Genomic DNA, 13,185 nt, shown 5'->3' with positions numbered 1-13,185 from the left:
GTGTAGACAAAAATCTGTAGCCAGCGTGACAGAATATTACCACGGACAGGGGGCAACACGTGGGCACGGAGTGGTGGATGGGAGCAGGCAGGCAGCAAATGGACAGTGCAGAGGTGGGGAAAGGAAACCCAGGCAGCAGAGTTTGCTAAGTGCCACTGAGAGGTGTGGGGACAGCTTTTGTGGGAGCAGTGTGGAGCTTTCGGTTCTGCATTGGCCATCATGAAACCATTTTGCAGAAAGCGTAATGTGTGGAGGGAATTAAAATTGCAGATTAAAATTGCAGATTTGCTTCTGTTGGTATGTAGGACATGAAGCAGCACCCCCACACTCACAAGGAGTGTTTTCAGAGAATACTAAAGAAAGTATATGTAATTACTTGTTGCATATTGATTAATCAAGCTTTTATTAGAAGTGGTATGCAGGGAGGTAGATTTTTGTTCTTTAAAATAAATATCAGAGATTTTCTCAAACTACTTTACAGGAAAGGAAGTGGTTGGCTACACATGATTTAAAGTTCCCTGTATGTTTTAGGGTTTGGTGGGGTTTTTTAAATTTTTTTTTTTTATTTCCCCAGAAGACCCGTGACTACGTTTTGTAATTACAAGAGTGGAATTTGAAATCAGTAACCATTCTCTTGAAGTTTGAGTGAAATTTTCTTTAGGAAACAAAAGCAAAACATGAGGTAGAAACCTAGAATAGGGTACAGTTTTACAGCTGCCACTTTAAAGATTATTCCAAACTTCTCTGGCAGTAAAGCGTAGGAATTCCAGCTGAGATGCACGATGTGTCTTAGAAGCAGCTGTAAGTAGTATTTGGGGTGGGACGACTGTTTCTGATCACATTTACAGTCCAGCTTCTTTCCATTCTTGCTGGGAACCTGTGAGTCAGGCAGTCTCCTACCACCCTCCAGTGGTTTTCAGAGCACAGTGCAAGCCACTTGTTCGGAAAGCTTATTCAGAAAATAAAAAGGGGAGTGGGGATATTCCAAGCTTTCTGCTGGAGACACATGTGGATTTTTGTTACACTTTGGATTTATTTGGCGATTTGTTTAAAAGATCTTTGGGTTCCGGTTAGATGTTACAAAGTGTTCTAGCACACCTGTTCTGTGGAGTATTATGATATTCATGCGGTTGCTTGCAGGACATTAAACCATCTGCATTTGTGATGATTTCCAGTCTGTGTTTGTATTGCTGCCAGGATTACAGAATCCGTGGGTGTGACAATTGGATGGACAACGGTGAAGGGGTGTTTTGTAGGGGGCTGGGCAAAAACTACAGCTTTTTCTATGAACTTAGTGACTAAATAATTTGGAAGTCATTATAAATGTCTCCTCTGGCTGCTACCATTTATTTCTGTCATTACAGTATCTAAAGCACCTTAGGAGCATTAAGATCTAAATTCTCAAAGAAAATTGCATCTGTGTACTTAATTTTGTGCTGTTTTCTGTTCTTGGTAGCATCTGATATTCTATCCATGGCGTGTCACAGTGTCATCACCCTGATTGCTGTATTTTCGTGGAGATCACTGATGAAGATAATAAAACATGACACAATTTATTTTTATCTTTCTATTATGAATGTGGAAAGCCGTGAAAACTGCAGGAGCTTGAAAACACAGCAGGGATGAATTTATCAGAGGTTAAGGAGGCATTAATGCACTGTGTGACATGAAAGGCAGCCTTCCAAAATTCCCCACACGACTTTAGGCTGTATCAAGTCCTGGACTACAAAGCAAAAGTAAAAGGGGCTGATGCTTTCATTGTTCATTACATTGTTGTCTCATCCTTTGTTGGGGATTTTCGAGCAATTTTTATTTCACATAACTGTGCTTTTGTCCAAGCAAGTCCGTGCTAAAACTGTTAATTTTTTGATACAAGCCTATTGCAAAAATCCTAAAATAGGGAATTGCACTTTTCTGCTGCAGGATGACATAAATTGCTGGCTCATCTACTAACATCACTCATGTAGTACAGCATGATTCATCTAGTCACAAAGTACTCTCTGTTCAGCCAATCTAAAATACATGAGTAGGATGGGGAAGTTACATCAGCTACCACTGGGATCACCAGAAGTGCAGCACAAAGTTTAATTGTTTTTTTTCTTCTGAGTTCAGCTCATCATCACCATAGTTGAGAGAATTATGACTGCAGCAAGGGCAGGGCAAAACAAAAGAGCAGCTTTGAAGCATGCTAAGTGCTGTAAAATGCTCCCAGGTAACTGTCCATGACAGATGGAGTCTCTCCTTGGACCTTACTCCTTTCCTGTATCCCAAACTGGGAGTACGAGATATTCTACAATCTCCCAGTCCCATAATGACCTGTGCCCTGGTGACCTCTCCCAGTGTCTTGGCAGCCACCTTCTGTCTGCTGTGGTAATGAGTGTGTGGATAGAACAGACAGGCAGGCAGGGCAGGCAAGGCAGGCTCTTGTGGGAGAAAAAGAGGGGCCAGCTGGAGGAAGAAGCAGAGTCCAGTAGGCCTTGGCTTGCCTTCTGGCTGGATTTGATCACGGGATGTTAGCAAAAAGGCCTGCTTCAGCCAATTTCTGCTGGCTTCATCTCCTGAGATACCTTTCTTGTAAATCTCAGCAGAACTCGGTGAGCTGGTATTGTAGTGTGTTTTTGAACCTTTATTTACCTATCCTGCCTGTTGGTTGGCTGATTTTGTTGGTTGTTTGATTTTTTTCCACCTACCAATGTTTACATTTAGACTAATGGGACCAGCATTTGTCTTTGCCTGGGCATTAAGATCTACACGAAGGCTTTTGAGTATGTTAGAGAGCAAAATGGCTATAAAGAAACAGCACATATACATGACTATGAAAATTTTGAGAGTCTTCTCTCCAACAGACCAAATGGTGTAGCATCAAAGTTGAGATAACAGACAAAATCTATTTAAGAACACATCTTTGTTCATTATTGTATGTTATCTCTCACAATGCGTCCACAGGTAAGTGAAGGGTTAAGGTAAAATTCTTTCTTCCACCTGGACAAAGACAAGGTTTCTTTCTTTGGAAAGAAAGTCTGTTAGAAGACTTGAATTGAATTTTCACTGCAAAAAACCGAAAATCTCCAGGTCAAAGGCTGTGTAACCTGGTGACTGTAGTGGTATAAGACTGATAATGCCACATACTGTCTGGTCTGACCACTGAATATTACCTACATGATCTGTAATGAATATGAAGTTTGGGGGGTTATTACTTAAAAGAAAACCAAAACAAACCTTTTTATTACTCCCATTTTTCCAGACTGCCATACAAAACCCAGCAAGCTTAGTTTTCACTCAAAAGTAGATGTATCAGAAACTGAAATGAGGTCTCAGCTAATAAATAAGCCAATGGCCCTGACTTTTTGTATATTACTCAGAAAATATTTACATTTTTCTAAACAGCTATTTATGCTTTGTGTTCATGAAGCGTGGGAGAAGTGATTCTTGAGAGACCTCACCAGGGCTGCTGCATCCAGCTCTGGGGTGCCCACTGAGGTCATGTTGGAGAGAGTCCACAAGAGGCCACAAAAAAGGATCAGAGGGCTGAGCACCTCTCCTATGAGGAAAAGCTGACAAGTGGGGTTGTTCAGCCTGGAGAAAAGGCTTCAAGACCTTATTGTGGCCTTCCAGTACCTAAATGGGGCCTGTAAGAAAGATAAAGCAAACTTTTTTTAGCAGGACTTGTTACAGTGGTACAAGGGGTAAGTGTTTTAAACAAAACAAAACAAAAAAACAAAAAAAAAAAAAGAAAAGAAAAAAAAAAGTGTATCTAGACTACATTTAGAAGAAACTTCTTATTATGAGAATGGTGAAAAAGTGGAACAGGTTGTCCAGGGAAGTAGTAGGTGCCCCATCCTGGGAAACATTATGGTCAAGTTGGATGGGGCTCTGAGCAGGCTGGTCTAATTGCAGATGTGCCTGCTCATTGCAGGGGGGCTGGACTGGATGACTCTTAAGGTCCCTTCCAAGCCAAAGTATTCTGTGATTCATAGAATTTTGACAAGGGCTAGAAAATGTTCTAGAGATTGTGTTTTGAGGCAACAGCTCTGAAACATGTAAGATTTAGCTGCCATTAAAAACTGGTGTTTCTTTGGCCTGGTATGTCCTGCTCTACAAGCAGGATTAAGTATTTCTGAGAGTTATTCCCCTTGGTGACATGACACTGACCCTCCTCAGGTTTTACTGCAGCTGTGCTTCTTCAAAACATAATGTGACTGCAGAGAATGTTCAGAGGAGAATGGCTATGTTGGTTTAGGTTAAAGGCTAAATATCTAGCTTGGATGGCATCTCCAGCCCTAGCCTTAAGGAATTTAGAAAAATTTGTTACTGCCCGGAAACAAAATTTTAAAAAATCCCAAACAGTGAAAACAGCTAATAAAACCAAAACAATCCAAAAACCAAACAAGGAAAACCAAGACAAACTCCCAGCTTGGCAGTAAATGAGCAGCATGGCAGTGCTCTGCAGAGGCTGTGGCTGCTGTCCTGGCTGTAGCAGGTGACAGCAGTGCTGTGTCACCGAGCTGAGTGCAGCTCAGTCCAGTGTTCACAGAGCCACAGCGAGGTGGCACTCGAATCTCATGCTTTGTACTGCTTTCCTTCCTCAGATGCCAGTACTGGCTCCAAGATTATCCATCAGAATTGAGGCGTTTTCCTTTTAAGTGCTCCGTTCTTTCATCTGTTTTCAAAAGCAAATGTTTTAGGAGAGAAGGGTTTTGTTTTGAACAAGTGCTGGGAAAAAACCCCATGTCACAAGTGAGATTAAAAAAAATCACCTCAAGAGCTGCATTGTTCAATTGCAGAGAATAGCCTATTTCATCTTAAAATAGCCTTAACTTAAGCCAGGATTTAGCACCATAATTCACAAACACGTGCCTGGAAGATCCTCCTTGCATTACTGAGGCTATTTGGCTGCTATCATATGATCATTTCCATGTAATCATATTTTTGAGTTTATTGAATTTAATCCTCAATGCAGTTGCATTTCCTGTGCTTTTATTTTATGGGAAGACTGTTCCATAGCTGTATTCCTATAATTTTAATACATATTGCAAACAGATGTTTAGGCTTTTTCTTCTCACCACCAGAAATGCAAATTTAAAGTAAATGTTAATCTTTTTATCTGTCTGTTAACATCTTATGGCTGTACTGTAATGAAATTACTTAGGATATCATTCACAAGCAGACAGAAACAGAACAGTATTCTTCATTCCTCTGAATCTGTGAAAATGAGATAATTTTGAATTTAACAGGGACAACGGACACACTCCTGTAATGCATATTACCAAAACTAAAGGATTTGTTAATTTTATTACTGCTTGTGGTTTGGGTAGAAGGAGCCACAATGGCCTAATCAGTTTAATGTAAAATTTTACCAGTCAGGTTTTTTAATTACTTTTTTTTTTTTTTTTTCCAGTGGGAGAAATTACAGATGACAACAAGTGAGAGGAGAAAAATCGTTTGTTCAGTCACATTCCATATAATTGCAATTACCTGTGTTGTTTGGTCATTGTATGTTTTAATTGACAGAACGGCTGAAGAAATTAAACAAGGCAATGATAACGGTAAGTATCTTTTACCTTCTTCAGTGCTGCTGGTAATGCAGTGCCTGGCTTTGAAAGGCAGCTCTGTAACCAGTCACATTCTGTTCTTAAATAACAGCTCACATGCCTACACCAGAGGCTTTAATGCAGAACTTCTGAATGCGTCAGTCTTACCTTATGCCCCAGCAGAGAGAGCTCTACTTTGTGTAATCATTACAGCAGCTTAACTGGCCTGCTGGTTCTTTCTGGGTTAATCTCCCATTATCTAGATAATTCTAAGGCTCAGGCAAAAAGATGAGTCAAGTTCAAACAGCTCAGTGCAAGTTCAGGTCCTTAAATAGTAATTTATTTATATTAATCACTTGAATTTTGATAGGACGTAAAGTACAGTAGAGCCTCTTAATTTACAGCCTTCCTAATACAAACTTCCAAGAGACTGTTTTCCATTTGTTTTAGTCCTTCATGTGGGACTTGATAGCATGGAAAGCCATTCCTGTGTCCTTTCAAATAGAATTTCACTGTGAATGTCCATGTTCCAGCTGTATTTATTGGTTACGTGCTGGAACAGAGGAGTCATGAGACTCTGTCTGCAGAGATACTGAAAATCCAACTGGACACGTGTAAAAAAATGCATGCTTAATGTCAGTAAGAGCCATACTTAGCATATGTGGAAAATATATCCTAAATTTAACTACTGTTTTCCATTTCAAATCTAAGTTTATTTGATCTTAAATTCAGTCTTAAATGTGACGATAAAAAGTCAGTTTTGAGTTTTGATCTGAATTGAATTTAAGCACCCTAGAGGAACAAAGGTCTCTAGCTTTGTGTTATATTCCAAAGTTAACATGGAAAACAAAACAGGTGGAGCTTTGTGCCTTGCTAGTTAGATAAATATTTGATGATACTCCTGATGCTTGCCTTTCTTGCCTTAGAGAGGAAAATAAGCAACAAACCTCAGAAAGTCACAGATGAATACACACTACAAAGTCTTGTTTTGAATTCTTTTGAAATGGGTAACCTTGTTTTTATCTCAAAAAACCTGGCCCAGAGGACAGGACTAGGGATGGCTTTGAATTTCTGTTTATGAGTACAACTACATCACCCTACTCATTACAAAGGGGAAGCTATTTCTGTAGATTAGCTGAATTTCCATAACAAAACAGCTAACAGGGAGTTTTGTTGTTACACACAATGCATAAGAATCATGTTAATTATTCCTGGTAGGCTCAAAAAGCATTTATGATTTGTATAGCATTCAGTATTTGCCAAATGTAGTGGTTGATTCTTTACACTAAAAAATGGACAAAGAGATGCCCTGGAGCTACTTACAACATGCAGAAGTAAGTGTGAAGAGGACACTTTTGGTCCAAAATTTGTTTGTTGCAGGGGAAAGTACTGTTACAAAAGCGAACATGTATTTGTGGGGAATAAGAGGGACATATATGTAGTTTGCTTTATTCCCCATTTTGTCTCTTTAAATGGGAATTGCCAAGGCAAAGACAAGTAAGCACTGGAGGAAAAACACTTTATAAACATATTTGGAGAAGGAGAAAAATTGAAACCCTGAATAATACTAGTATTGTTTGTTAATATTCTACTTTAAAAATCACATTTTAAATGGCTACTCAAATTATTTAAGGGGTTGGGTTATTTTTCTCTTTAGCGAAGTATATGATGCAAACCCTTTCATTGCTAAACCTGACACTGGTTTACAGAAAAGTGGATTTAAAGTATATTTAAAATATTCTAGAATTTTTATGGCACCAGTGGAAAGGAATCAAGTTTAACGTATATTTATTCTGCTTGAAGAAACAGGTCTAGGTTCAGCTGACCTTTCTCCTAAGAAAGCTCAAGTCTGAAAACATGGCAGTCCTGGAAAAAAATGAAAGATACAAAACTCTCTGTCCCATACCAGTTAATAAAAAAAGATGTTACCACAGAAGCAGCAGCAGCCTATCTTTAATGGTAAAAGGTGAAAGAAATCCTGAAAGAAAGATTTTGAGAGTGGCATTGATTTTTTGGTTGATTTATTTGACTAAATGGTGGTCAAATCAGTTAAAAGTAGGAAGCAGTTTCCTGTTCCATGGGCAGTTTCTTGGCCAGCCCATGGAATAGGAAACCCCATCTATTTTCTAGAGCCACAACTGCCCCAATAGCGTGCACATACCCAGGCATTCTTAGCCAGTGGCTTATTTTCATAGACATTACTGAAACAGTGCTTGATATTCAATTTATAATATAAACTTCCTATTTCAAAGGTGTCCTCGAATGGCCGTTTTGGACAAAACTCGTTGTGGTGGCCATTGGATTCACAGGAGGCCTGGTCTTCATGTATGTGCAGTGTAAGGTTTACGTCCAGCTGTGGCGCAGGTTGAAAGCCTACAACAGAGTGATCTTTGTTCAGAACTGCCCAGACACCATCAAAAAACTGGAGGAGAAAAGCTCTCCGTGCACTCAGCCCTCGGAGGTGAAGGACGCGGTGGTGGTGCCAGTAGCACAGACAGGTACAAACTCTCAGCCGGCGGCGGAAGAGGCGACGTCGGAGGTCATGCCAGTTTGACACGGACAGCATTGCTTCTTCCTTGCAGAGTAAGCTGTAGTGTCTGCTACACTACAAATGCTACAAGAAAGTAGAAATGACTGTGCATTTTTTCAGTTAAAGAAGACCCCAACCAAACAAGAAGAAAATACCCCATACAAAAACCAAAACCGTACAAGGAAAATGGATCCAGCAAAGCAACTTGTTAATGTATGGAATGTGCCCGTTCGTGACGTAGTTTTGCAACTAGTCAGCAAGTGTAGTGAAAGTGGAAGTGTAGAAAGTGCAATAGAGAACAGGTTTAACAGACAATGCCAAACCTATGTAACAATGTACTTTTTTTTTTTCCCCCCCCTAACTGGGTTGGCTGGGAAAGTAGAAAACAGAAGTGATACAATGATTTTGTTTACAGAAGACACAAAACCTTTCATCTGTTTACTACTAAAAGTTGTATTTGCTATTTACCTTTTCAAAGATACACTTCAAAGGGTACCAATCCAAATAATACGCATTAACAGAATCAAAGTACAGAGAGATGTATTGCAGCACTCCCTCTCTTAGCCTCGTACGGCAACACCTTCATGTGACTGTAGTGGAGCCTGAATGTTTGGGCAGCTGTGTCAACTATGGATATTTGAACCAGTTGTTTTTAACTATGGCTGGATTTTTGAAAACTAAGCAGTTCCAACCAATATAAACTCACATCTCCATACGCTGCAGACAGTTTTTTTTAAATGTCAGGGAAGTAAGTACAGGAAGGAGAGAATATGGAGATAAGCATTTAGAAGAGCAGCTCTGCTGTTTATTTTACTTCATAGGAGTGAATTAGGCATCAATTGGATACACAAAGTATTGAGGCAAAATTGTAAATTAAAAAAAAAAGCAGTTTACTGCAGAATTACACAGAAGTAAATTGTCTGTTGTCAAAGGTCTGAAAAAGGATGACTGAAGATGGAAGCTACTTTTGGTTTTATTAAGATTCGTGATACAGAAAGGTAGATATAAGAGAACATACGTACCTACATATCTTAAGAAAACATTAGTTTTTATCTCCTTGTTCTAAAAAGCTAGTTTTTATCTTCCTGACTGGAAAAAACAGATCAATGGTTTCCTTCTGTACAGGTAAACTTAAGGTGTTAGAGATTCAACAGTTCAGTTGTTAATTTCGTGTTTTGAGCACTGGCATATAAAAATGAAGTGTGAATAGCATTAAAAGGTGCAATAGATAAATGAATGTAGATATAATCCTGTGTCCAACAGGGTGAATTATGTATAAGGAACCAATTTTGTGATTCACTTTGCAAAACTGTGGTGTTTACTATAAGGACACAAGAGCAAGTATTGATTCAGAGTAGCTATGTACTGGTGTGCACAAGTCTGGGGCCTGAACATAATGTGTATTTTAAAAAGAAGTTGAAAGTTCTTTTTTTAATCTTGTATTTAGTAAAGGAGGAAAAGCAAATAAGAGGACAGGAGAGCAGAGATTCACTTACAGGAGGGGTATCTGCCACAATTACAAGTGAACTAGAGTTCTACAGAAGCCTTGAAGTTTCTACTGGTAAATTTTCTCTTTGTACACTCAAGTATTTACAGTGAAATAACAGACTCATCCCATTCTTGCAAATACCCAGGCTTTAGGGCCTAAGATGTATTGGGATTTATATACTAGGTATTCCTTCGTGAATGTTTACTGGCTTAAGGCTCAGGGAATACTAGAAGTAGCAGTGTTAGCAAGAAATAGGTCTTTAATCCGACCATTATATTCTTTTGTATTGGAATTGCTCTTGTAATTTGGCTGTGACTAAGTGATGGTTATGTGGCTAGACAGGACACAAAACCTTGGTGCTTGAATGGGTCCGTAATACATGTTAATATTTGCTGTCAGTTACTCCAGGTGAGTTGGATTAATGTTGAAGTTTTTTCAGGTAATGGCACACACTTTTATATAAAATAATTTCCCAACTACACAACTGCAACTTCCAATTGTAGCAGCTTCTTATTTGAAATGACATACAAGAAAAACCAAATAATTTCTCCATTTAAAATTCTGGAGGTGATTTCAGAAGGTCTTCAGAGCATGATGACACAACTAAGGAATGCCTAGCAACTGCACATGCTTAAGATAGTCTGCAATGGCATGGTTTTCAAAAAGCTACTTGTTAAAAGGTAACTCATGATATCTGACATCAGACACTTAAAATTACTAACTGAATGTTTGGAAGGATGTTTACAATAAACCTCGGCAAAATTTACTGACAAAGAACATTATTATGAAAGATAATTAAGAGCTTTCTGAAATAATAGTTTCTTACTAAGTGAAAGTAACCCTGCTGCTTTAGCCAGCTTGTTCTTTGACTACAGTAGCATCATGAACCCATTGGAAGTACCTTATCCCCTATTTTGTCAGTTTACTGGAGAGTAATTCGCACTGGGGTTTTTTTCTTGAACAAATATAAAATTCACCTAAAATACCTGAAGATTCTGAAAGCAGAACTGTAGCATCCAACAAGATTTTACATTTTTTAAAAACACACTGAAGAGTCAGCAACAGAAAAGACAATATGAAAGCTTTTATACCAATGCCTTCAACTTCAAACACTGTTCTGGCACTCAACCATATATGCAACTGAGTTTACAGTTAATTAAATAAAAGAAAGCAGAAAGACTTCAGTTGAAATTCCTCCTCTCCCTTGGAAGTACTGAATGTGGACAGCAGGAAAAGGAGTAAAATGGGACACTGTCTGCTGAGATGGACAATGAGACAAGTCACCAGCACAAGAGATTTCAGCTGGCTTGAAGTAGCCTTTAACCTTTTAAAGCATTACAGTGTTAGCCTGTGCATCCCTTTCTCTTCTTAGATGGACTGGATTTTCTAGAGCTTTCAAGAATTTCGTGCAGGATTGGAATTAGTTTCTGAAGCAGGGTTCAACCTCTTCAAGAGGGCAAGGAGCTATTCACACCACCATGCCTTGGATTCTGGTCTTCAGTAATAAGGAAAATACACGGATAGAGAAACTAGACAGATCCTTATCAACCAATACTTTTTCATTCCCAAACAAAGTACAATTTTCTGTATTAAGTTATTAACCACAGTATTCTATCCTGGAAAAAAAAATACCAAAACCACACAACTAAACAGAACAGTATACTGAAGGTTTTAAGATGAAGTCTCAAGACTTTTTAACAAAGATACCATCTCAAATAAGGAACCACATCAAACTCCTGTGTAGCCACAGTGCGGCTCTGGCAAATATGCTGACAGTGGAATTTGGCCTGGCTAAACCCACGAGGGCAGAACCTGCTCTGAGCTGCCATTAGCAAGAACAGCTTGTTCAACCTAAGTTTTAATAAAGGTAGGTAGAAGTAATTTGGTGTCAGGTCAGATTTGGAAGTTTGAACAAGATAACTCCTGTATTCCCTCGTGTGAATACATGCACATTTATTTTCCTGTGTTTAAGTTACAATCATTATAATGTTTATTTCAAACTGGCATAAACATACCACTTTTGACTCTCAGTAGCATTACAAAGATTCTTGACTAGTCCAACTGTGCCATTCACACACTGCTCTATCTGAAGGTAATGTTTATTTTTGTTGTGTAGAAAAAATAATTCCCCATCTCCAGAACAAACAGTTTATAATTTCCAATAATGCAATGAAACTTACTCTGATGAAAATATTTTACTGTGTATAATATTTGGAACTACAAGTTTGTGTTATTTGTTTAACTCCCTCTCTTTTGCAAAAGAAAAAGTGTATGTTTTTGTGGGTGAATATGTACTGGAAGACAGAAGGTAAGGGAAACAAAAGTAATGTATCTGCTTAATGTTGTGAAAAAAATGTATTTGTATTAAACAAATTACTCAAAGTACTGCAGTATTCTACATTTGTCACCTTGTTACCTAGAGCATCACATTCTGAACATGGATTGGCAAGACCACACTCTTGCAAGAAAGGTGAACAATATATCTCAGTTGCTGACTTAATACTGATAAACCTGCTAAGATGCAAGGGGCTACTTCTGGGTACCCCACCTTGGCAGAATGCTCAGGAAAATACTTCATAGTACAAAAACGCTTGAAAAGAGTTACAGTTGCTTAACTTGCAGGCTTTAACTCTATAAAGATGCCTAGAAAACAACTGGTTTTGCATCCACAGAATAATGGACTAGTACTGGGTTTCAGCTCCAGGGAGGTAAGAGGATGAAAGCTTCCTAAGGAAGCAGTGCCTTTGTACAAACTGCTACAGTGATTTTGGAATGTCCAATACATAAAAGCTTTAAATATGGACTGGACAGGTAAATACTTTAAAGCTAATCCCAGCTCAGATTGTCAGCATGGATCCTGTTCCTTTTTGTATTATTTTATACTTTGATTTAGTGAGGTTTTCTCCTTTTTGAAAACCCTAAAGACATGTTTTTAATGAAAAGGAATATTGCACGTTTGCATTATAAAAAAGCTTGTGCATTTTGTGAAATGTAAATGTAAATGTTTCTTTTGTAAAACCAAAGAAAATCTCTTACCTTGACTAAAACAGAATGTTCCAACCAGGGTCCAAATTCAGTTTTCTATAGATCCACCTCCTCCATATCTTTCTGGTAGATGGTCAGCTGGGGAGGGAGTAAGCTAAGTTTCAAAATACCGCAATTCTGGCTGGAATCATATGGGTGGTGATTGGTAAGAATATATGTTCAAAACACAGAAGTAATGTTGTAACAAATTTAATTCTGTACATCCATGGCTAGCCACTTGTTCCTTTTCTTAAAGCTGCCCTAACTAGCTCACTGTGTAAATCCAAATGGATTCACAAATCCCTGCAAGATACAGAAGAAACAGCAGAAACAAAGAAGTTACAGTAATAAAGATATATTAATTTCCATTTATTAGCATATGGAAAAGTGTTATATTTAATTAAAAAGTGTGGATGAGATTTTTTTGAGCACTTCATATCTTAGCAATTGGCATCACCCCTTTATCAGTTTTCAAATTAGCATGGTACTGTCTTGGTTAATTGTGTTAACTTGAATAAGAACTGATATTCGTAGGATGCTTCCATTTTTATTTAGCAATATTGTTATTACTCAATTTATTATTTAGCAATTCTGTTTTTAAAGTAATGCTG

At 38.3% G+C, this 13,185-nt stretch overlaps 1 protein-coding gene across 1 annotated transcript in view; it reads left to right on the top strand.

Moving 5' to 3' along the window:
* Nucleotides 1-8,193, top strand: part of MARCHF1 (membrane associated ring-CH-type finger 1) — an 83,505-nt gene extending 75,312 nt beyond the window's left edge. Inside the window, exons 5-6 of the mRNA XM_041479961.1 lie at nucleotides 5,399-5,546; nucleotides 7,784-8,193. Of these exons, the coding sequence (XP_041335895.1) occupies nucleotides 5,399-5,546; nucleotides 7,784-8,085 (450 nt within the window). The 3' untranslated portion in view covers nucleotides 8,086-8,193. The remainder of the gene's footprint in view (nucleotides 1-5,398; nucleotides 5,547-7,783) is intronic.
* Nucleotides 8,194-13,185: the final 4,992 nt, after the last annotated feature.

The sequence above is a fragment of the Pyrgilauda ruficollis genome, unplaced genomic scaffold (genome assembly GCF_017590135.1).
Source record: "Pyrgilauda ruficollis isolate IOZ18807 unplaced genomic scaffold, ASM1759013v1 scaffold5, whole genome shotgun sequence".
Taxonomy (NCBI): Eukaryota; Metazoa; Chordata; class Aves; order Passeriformes; family Passeridae; genus Pyrgilauda; species Pyrgilauda ruficollis.
Note: the sequence above shows the minus strand (reverse complement) of the source record. Positions and strands in the feature narration are given on the sequence as shown.